The 9,372-nt window shown below is 38.1% G+C and overlaps 1 protein-coding gene across 3 annotated transcripts in view; it reads right to left on the minus strand.

The window, feature by feature from the left end:
• Positions 1-470: 470 nt before the first annotated feature.
• Positions 471-9,372, minus strand: part of GABRB2 (gamma-aminobutyric acid (GABA) A receptor, beta 2) — a 448,146-nt gene continuing 439,244 nt past the window's right edge. Inside the window, exon 9 of one of the 3 annotated variants that reach the window (XM_006864929.1) lies at positions 471-1,035. In XM_006864929.1, coding sequence (XP_006864991.1) covers positions 688-1,035 — 348 coding nt within the window. In that variant the 3' untranslated portion in view covers positions 471-687. Of the gene's footprint in view, positions 1,041-9,372 lie in introns of all 3 variants that reach the window. The other 2 variants (XM_006864928.1, XM_006864930.1) reach the window with 2 other exon arrangements.

The raw sequence follows: 9,372 nt of genomic DNA on the forward strand, positions 1-9,372 counted from the left end.
AAAAAAAAAAAAAAAAAATTTGGCCACTATGCAAAAGTCTCCCACTGTCTAAATACCAAAAGGAAAGACTTCAGAGTTGTCTTGTGCACAAATGAACCAAATTGGTTTCCTGAGTCTCTGTTTTGATTTCCCCTGTGGTGTCCCCAGAGAGTTTTCCAGAATCCAGTGGGAATTATCTTCAATCAGCACCTTTATCACCCTAATTAAACAAGTTGAGCCTGTCTTCCAGTAAGCATGTGTGCATCATATGACAGATAATGTTTCATAAGCACAATGCCATCACAATAGCATGTCAACTTTTGGAATGAATATGGGAGTGTCTGAATATGACCACTTTTAAAGGAAATGACTGACAATGCTACCAAGCCTTCTATGAATATCTTCTAAAGAATCCCCCTCTTACATAGGTAGAACACTAAGCAGATACAGTGGAATACTCAGAATCCATCTTGCCAGCAAGTGTACAAATTACCTGCAATCTAACTGGAAAACCACAAGGACCTCAGTGTATTCATTACTTAGCAGAAGCAACCCAAATGGTATGAAATGGACCACAGGATAGGCCAGCAACTAAGGTATTTTAGCATCACTTTTGTCCTGGATTGATGTGTTTTCCAAGTCCAACATCAGACTGTACAACTGGTTTGAAGAGGAATCTAGTCCTTGCTTCCCTTGGGACATCATATCTTAGTTCACATAATAAAGCCAATAGACGATGTTGAAGAAGGAAAAAACCACTGGGAAGAATATGCGGGACCACCGATCTATAGCATTCACATCAGTCAAGTCAGGGATGGTGATTTTCAGTTGGGACGCACGTCTCCGAAGGCGGCTTTTCTTTTGTGCCACGTGTCGTTCTAGGGCATTTCGGCCAAAACTATGCCTGGGCAACCCTGCTTTCCGGTACTGGATGCTGGAGGCATCATAGGCAAGCATTGTGCTCCTGGGGTCTCCTAGTCCCATCACAGCCTCAGATGTAGCCATTTCATTTTTTATCTCCAGAGTGCTCAGTAAGATGTTCTCATGGGGGTCCATCTGCAAGGGAGAAGAATCAAATAACATAATCAAAACAGTATGCCTTTACTGGTGTTTACTATGTAAAACACTCCGGTAGATAGTTTCTTGGTTTTGTTTTTTATGACAGTCATTAAGAGAAATGATTTTGTGGTTACATACATACCTGAGTATGAATTGTGACTCTGCCACTCTAAACTATGAGTTTCAGTTTCTTCATTTATCAAAATTGCTAAAAATCTAATAACCTTATTTGAGTCGGTTCCAACCCATAGCGACCGTGTGTAGGATTTCCGAGGAGCAGCTGGTGAGTTTGAACCACTCACCTTACGGTTCAAACTGACTTTGCATACAGTGCATTAACCCACAGTGCCATATCAGGACTCCAATAACCCTATAGGATTGTTGTAATTGTATAATAGACTTTTACAATGGCATTTTTGAGGGGTGCAAATAGTTAATGATGTTTTGAATGAACCCAGAGGTGCCTTGGAAGAAAAACCTGACAATCTACTTCTGAAAAATCAGTCACTGAAAACCCTGGAGCACAGATCTATTCTGACACACATAGGTTGTCCCGAGCAGCTGGTGGGTTTGAACTGCTGACCTTGTGGCTCGCAGTTCAGTGCTGATCTTACAGTGTCACACCAAGAGTCCAAATTCTTGATAAAAATACATAAAACACTAAATTGTAGCAGATTTCATATAATATCAGTACATATCACATATGTACATTTACACTGTGCTGACAACAATAATGACAGATAAAATGATGATAAAACTAAGGCTAAAAATAGTAGCTAAAATTTATTAAGCACGTATGCAACCACTAAGTTAAACAGAATTTTGTCTAATTTCAACCTCTATATTTAGGTTAAAGGAACTCTGGTAGCGTAGTGGTTGTGAATCGGGCTGCTAACCTCAAGGTCAGTAGTTCAAAACTACCAGCTGTTCTGTGGGAGAAAGATGAGGCTTTCGGCTCCTGTAAAGATTTACAGCCTTGGAAACCCTGTGCAGGATCACTATGAGTCGGAACCAACTCCACGGTACTTAACAACAAAAACAACATATTTAGGTGATGAACTTCTGGTGTGGCACAATATTATCAGCGCTGCACTGCAAACCACAAGGTCAGCAGTTCAAGCCCACCAACTTCTCCATGGAAACCCTATACAGGGTCACTATTAGTCAGAATTCACTCCATGGCACTTAACAACAACAACATAGTTAGGTGACATCACTTAAGATTTGCAATGTCAAAATAAATAGGGTAAAAGAATAGTTACGAATATATAAATGCAGCTAGGAGGTGATTTACAACAATGCAATAGATATGAGAACAACAAGAGTACTGGCAAATAAGAGTTTAACAGCTTAGCAATTGTAGGTAGTGAGATAAAATGTGAGTGTTGGCTGAGGAACTGACTGGAGAGTGAGAGGACGGAGATGAGATTAGAGAAGACAAGAGCAAGTACAGAGCTAACTGTGCTAAACTCAATTCTGGGCTAATTAAGTACAATTATGCTTGCTATACAGATAGAATTCTCCTTTTCTATTTTGGATGGTTTCTTCACTGCAAAGGTCAAAGTTAGGAAGGAATACTACCATCATGATTTGTAACCTATTTAAAAAAATTTCATTTTTTTTGTTAAGCAGGGGAGTTCCTTAATTTAAAGGGGACATAAAAATGCCCCATATAGTGAAAACTAGCTACGAGTTTCACCATGTGCCTGTCAGTTTGTTGTGCTGTGGTGATTTGTGTGTTGCTGTGATGCTAGAACCTATGTCACCAGTCTTTTAAACACCAGCAGGGTCACTCATGGTGGACAGGTTTCAGCCAAGAATCCAGTAGAGGAACACTGTGAGATAGAACTAGAATATTGAATATTGAAACATGATAAACAGCACCATAATATTGTCATAAATAGTGCCACAATAGGAGCTCTGGTAGAGTAGTGGTTACGAATTCGGGCTGCGAACCTTAAGGCCAACAGTTTGAAACTACCAGCTGTTCCGCGGGAGAAAGATGATGCATTCTGCTCCCCTAAAGATTTACAGCCTCGGAAACCCTGTTCAGGGTCGCTATGAGTCAGACCCGATTCCACGCCACATAACAACAACAACAACGACAAATAGTGCCACAAGATGAGCACCTCAAGTAGGAAGACACTCAAAACACTAATGTGGAAGAGAAGCCTCCTTAAAGTAGAGTTGACCTTGAAGACAAGAATGGAGTAAATCTTTCAGGACCTTGAGTTGCTGGTGGGGTACAATTCAAAATGAGGGAGGATAAACAGCTGTAAACATCATTAAAAATCAGAACATATACTACATGACGTATGAATCTAGGAAAATTGTAGTTGTTGTTGTTGTGTGCTGTGGAGTTGGTTCCAACTCATAGCGACCCTGTACAGGGTTTCCGAGGCTGTACATCTTTACGGGAGCAGAAAGCCTCATCTTTCTCCTGCGGAACAGCTGGTAGTTTTGAACTGCTGACCTTGCGGTTCGCAGCCTGATTCATAACCACTACGCTACCAGAGCTCCTTGGAAAATTGTAGGTTGTCCAAAATGAATTGGAATGCATGAAGATCCATATCCTAGGCATTAGCGAGATGAAATGAGTCTTGGTGTGGCTTGTGTGATAAGCACTGAACCATAATGTCAGTTTTAATATCAAGGTCGGTGGTTCAAATCAACCAGCCACTCCTCAGAAATCTTACACAATGTTTCCATGAGTCAGAATTAACTCAACAGCACTAAGCAACAACAGTGAGCTGAAATCAACTGGTATCAGCCATTTTGAACCTGATAATCATATGGTTATTATGCAGGGAATGACAAAATGAAGAGGACTGGCATCACATTCATCATCAAAGAGAACATTTCAGGATCTATCTTGAAGTACAGTGCTGTCTGTGATAGAATAAAATCCATACAGCTAAAAGCAGACCAGTTAATACCACTATTATTCAAATTTACCCACTAACCACTATGGACGATGATGATCAAATTGAAGAATTCTACCAACTTCTTCAGGCTGAAATGGATCAAACATATCATCAAGATATATTGATAAGTACTGGTGACTAGAATGAAAAGGTTGGAAACACGGAGGATTATTGTCATTATTAAGTGCTATCGAGTCAGTTCTGACCCAAGTGACCCTGTGTAGAGTTCCTAAGGAGAGTCTTGTGAGCTTGAACCACTGACCTTGCAGTTCAAATGACTTTACAGTCCAGCTAATTAACCCACAGCACCCCACCAGGATTCTGAGGGAGGATTAATAGTTGGAAAATATGGCCTTGGTGATAGAAACAATACTGGAGATCTCATGACAGAATTTTACAAGCCAATGACTTACTTCATTATTGAAATACCTTTTTTAAACAACATGAAAGACAATGATGCACATGGGCCTCAGCAGATGGCATACTCAGAAAACAAATTCATTACATCTGTGGGAAGAGATGGTGGAAAATATCCTTATCAGCTAAAACAAGGCCAGGGGCAAACTGCAAAACTGATTATCAATTGATCATATGCAAGTTCAGGCTGAAGTTGAAGAAAATTAAAACAAACCAATGTGAATCAAAATACGACCTTGAACATATCCCACCTGAACTTAGAAATCATCTCAAGAACAGATTTGATGCACTAGACACTAAATACCGAAGACAAGAAGAGTTGTGGGATGACATCTAGGGTATCATACAGAAAGAAATCAAAAGGTAATTAAGAAGAAAAGAAAAGAAAAAATCAGATGTCAAATCAGATTCTAGCACTTGCTCATCAACTTAGAGATGTTAAAGCAAATGGAAGAAATGAGGAAGCAAAAAATCTGAACAGAAAAATTCAAAGGGCAGCTTGAGAAGACAAAATCAACTACTGTAATGAAAAGTGTGAAGATCTGGAATTAGAAAACCAAAAGGGAAGAACATGATTAGCATTTCTCATGCTGAAAGAACTAAAGAAAAAACTTAAACCTTGACTTGAAATATTGAAGGATTCTCTGAGCAAAATAACGAATGATGCAGAAAGCATCAAAAGAAGATGGAAGTAATAAACAGAGTCACTGTACCAAAAATCAATGGACACCTGTCAACAATTTTTAGAGATAGCATATGATCAAGAGACAATGGTATTGAAGGAAGAAATGCAAGGTGCATTGAAGGCATTGGCAAAGAACAAAGCTCCAGGAATTGATGGAATATAAATTGAAACCTTTCAACAAACTGATACAATACTAGAGACATTCACTTATCTATGCCAATAAATTTGCTTTTTTGATTATGCCAAGGCTTTCAAGTGTGTGTCTCATGCCAAGCTATGGGCAACAATTTAGAAAATGAGTATTCTAGAACACTTCATTGTACTCAAGAGGAACCTGTATACTGACCAAGAGGCAGTTGTTGGAACAGGGCAAGGGAATACTGAGTGGTTTACAATTAAGAAAGGTGTCTGCTAGGAATGTATTATTTCACTGTACTCATTTAAATTGTATGCTGAGCAAATATTCTGAAAAGCTGGATTATATCAAGAATGTGGCATCAGGTTTAACAACCTGTCATATGCAGATAATGCTAGATTGCTTACAGAAAGTGAAGAGCACTTAAAATACTTACTGGTGAAGATCAAAGACTACAGCCTTCAGTACGGATTGCACCTCATTGTAAAGAATACAAAGATTCTCACAATTGGACCGATAAATAACATCATGATAAATGGAGAAAAGGTTGAAATTTTAAAAAGTCTTCATTTTTCTTGGATCCACTATCAACACTCATGGAAGCAGCAGTCAAGAAATCAAATGACATATTCCATTAGGCAAATCTACTGCACAAGACCTCTTTAAAGTGTTCAAGAGCAAAGATGTCAGTTTGAGGACTAAGCCATGAAATTTTCAATAGTGTCATGTGCATGTGAAATTTGGACAATGAATTAGTAAGACTATTTAAAAGTTGATGCATTTGCATTACAGTGTTGGAGAATAATATCAAAAGTACCATGGACTGATAGAACAAAAAACAAATCTGTGTTAGTTCAGCCAGAATGCTCTTAGAAGCCATGATGGCAAGACTTCAACTCTCATACTTTGGACATATTATCAGGTAAAGTGGAAAGTCAGTTAAAAAGAGGAAGACTCCCAATGAGATGAATGAGAACTGTAGCGGTAGCAATGGACTCAAGTGTAGTAATAATTGTAAGCATGGTTTAAGACTTGGCAGTTGCTATTAATTAGAACCAACTCCATGGCATCTGACAACAATAAGCAGCCATAAGTTATTAGTAATAGCACAACATACTGGTTGTAGTAAAGACTCAGGTTATACCAATTTCCGGTAAATTTTTTGAAATGATAAAATAAGGGAAAATGTATCCAATGAGAGATGTTGATGATATTTGGGAAACTGAGGGCCTAACCAAATACTAATTTGAAAGATGCCATGTTCTGGGATTCATGAATTATGCAGGAGGCAAAAAGAAGGTTGTTAAAATGACAGACTAATAAATAGCTTTCAAGTGTAGTTTACTAACACCATATTATAAATTCAAATAGAAAACCTTTTTAGCAATAAAACTTTAAAGTATGCTAGGACATAATAATTGACCAATTAATCTCTGCCAACTGGCATGTTTTCTGTATGTTTGGTTTATAGTATCATTTTATTTAGTGGAAATAGTAAAAATATATATTCTTAAAATTAACTTTTAAGGTTTATAAACTTTAGAAACTGAACCAAGTGAGTGCTGAAACAGATCTAGATGTAAAGGAACAGCCAGGTACTGGCTTTCACATTTGTTTAATTTATCCTAGGTAAACAAAAGAACATTTACCAGCACATGCTCTATGCCAAGGCTTTGAAGGGAATAACTTACTGAATTGAATCTTACAAGCATTCTCTGAAGTAGGCATTTGTCAGATTTCTCTAATTCACACAATTACAAAATGATGGAAGTTGAACTCAGACTTTGACCATATTGCCTAAAGCTTGGGGTGTGATGTTCCAATACCAGATGACCATAAAACTAACGGAAATAGGAACCCGGTCATCTACCATTAATTCCAGAATGTGTTTATTTTCTGCTGTGATCCTGGTTGTTCACTCATACTTTAACCACCTGGGAAATGGCTTTTCCCCCAACATTTCTTTGGCCAAAATGCATGATGATATGTAGGATTGTCCCCTCACTTTTCTTATACTAAGAAGAATTATAATCTCAGAACTAACTATAGTAACAACTAGAATAAAAATAATGGCAACAGTGGACTGGCATTAAGGGGATTTTTTTCTAAATCTAGAACAAATGATCCTTCCATAATTCATTTAATCTCAGAGGGCCTCATTACTTTTTCTATGGATTACATGAATCCTGAAGACCACAGATTCATTTATGTATTCATTCAGTCAAAATTGGAAATGTATTTATTGAACACCCATGGTGTGTCTGGCATGGTGCCATTACTGGAGCTAGAGGTAAGACAGGGAGCATTGTTGCCAGCCCTCTTGACAGTCAGGGCCTTCAGAAAAAACACTGCATACTGAGGCAAATTATTTGAGTTCTGGCCCCTCCATTTGTTACTTTTTGACATTAACTCTACTGAAGAACTAAACACAATAGTTACATCAAATAATCCTGGGTAACTGAGATAAAATATATGGGAAAAAGTTGTTAAACTAGTGCACAGAGTTGGGTTTTATAGCATTCTGTTACTACAATAGGATAATATACAAGTACAGGCTCTAATGAAATTGGAAAACAACAAAGTAATAGTTATTTTCCCTAAAAGGAAAATACAAATATAGTACTCTTGGATTTCTGGAATAGAAACGTTTGATGAGTTTTCTTTGGATGAAGCTCATCTTATCCATGAAGGAGCCCTGGTGGTGCAGTGGTTAAAAACTCAGCCACGAACCAAAAGATCAGCAGTGTGAACCCACTGACTGCTCCACAGGAGAAAAGATGTGGCAATCTGTTTCTACACACTATTGGGGATCTTCACATACTGAGGTGGGAACATGGTGCTGGTAGAGTGAGGTGATCAGGCTATTTAACATAAGTAAAATTATGACTCCTTGTATAGACTCAATTAAGACCATTAATTGTCAAGGAATAAATTAACCTAAGAAATATACTATAAGAAAAATGTTTTCAAGAAATTCCTTATACTATGAATATTTACGCAACACCATGAAGCTGTGACGTGGAGAAAGAGAAAGTATAGCTATCTTCATTTCTAACTTATCTCATTTATCAAAGGCAAGGATGAGGTTTAACATGCTGTCAATTATTCAGCTCTATTCAGGGGTGAGTCCAAAGATACTGTTCTGATGACTCCATCTTGTCCATTGATGGGGCAATTTTATCCACCCTTCTTTCATATCTTCTATCAAAAACAAAACAAATATAGACTGAGTGGGAGGATGAGTGGGAGTGGGATATTAACAATTAATAAGGGAGGAAGAGTGGGATATTAACTATATATACATACATGCATAGTTGTTCAGTACCATCAAGTTAGTTCTGACTCTGTATAGCAACTCTGTATAAGGTTTCAGAGGAGCAATTGGAAAGTTTGGTGAGGTTCCAACTGACTGGTGAGTCAAACCAGCTGGTGAGTTTGGTGAAGTTCAAAGCGACCTTGTAGTCCAGTGCTGACCCTACACATCAGGACTCCATATATGTATATTTATATATCTCACAAATACGTGAGTTTGAAAGAGTATATTTGAAAATGAGTATTTACCTCTCCTGTAAACACAACTATGAATGTGGTGGAACAAACAGTTGGCAAAATGATAAAGGATTCCTTGATATTATCAAACATCTTAAGGCAGTATATTGCTGGATCTAGGGGCTCAGAGCCATAGTCTCTAGAGACACCATGGTCAATTGGAATAACATAATCCACAAGGATAATGTTCTACATCCTACTTTGGTGAGTAGAGTCTAGGATCTTGAAAACTCATGAATGGCTATCTAAGATTCAGCTATTGGCTTCTCCATGTGTGGAAGAAAGAAGAATGATAAGATGAGGTTTGGAATCAATTAGTCCAATAGGTTAATGGAACACATGAACATCAGTCTCCATGACTCTGAGATCAGAAAAACTAGGCTACCACTACCAACTGCTCTAAAAGGGATCACATTAGAAGGTCCTGGATAAAATGGAATAAAATGTGGAACAAAACTCAAAATTATTTTTAAAAAGTGAGAGAGAGAGACTGGGTTCACTGGTCAGGATGACACTGGAGGAACCTGAAACTATGGCCTTCGACCACCCTTCAGGTCTGGAAAGGAACTCATCTTCGTGGCCCAATGTTCAGCCAAGCAGTAGATAGGTTTATGGGGGGGGGG

Source organism: Chrysochloris asiatica, unplaced genomic scaffold (assembly GCF_000296735.1).
Source record: "Chrysochloris asiatica unplaced genomic scaffold, ChrAsi1.0 scaffold00073, whole genome shotgun sequence".
In the NCBI taxonomy this organism is placed as follows: Eukaryota; Metazoa; Chordata; class Mammalia; order Afrosoricida; family Chrysochloridae; genus Chrysochloris; species Chrysochloris asiatica.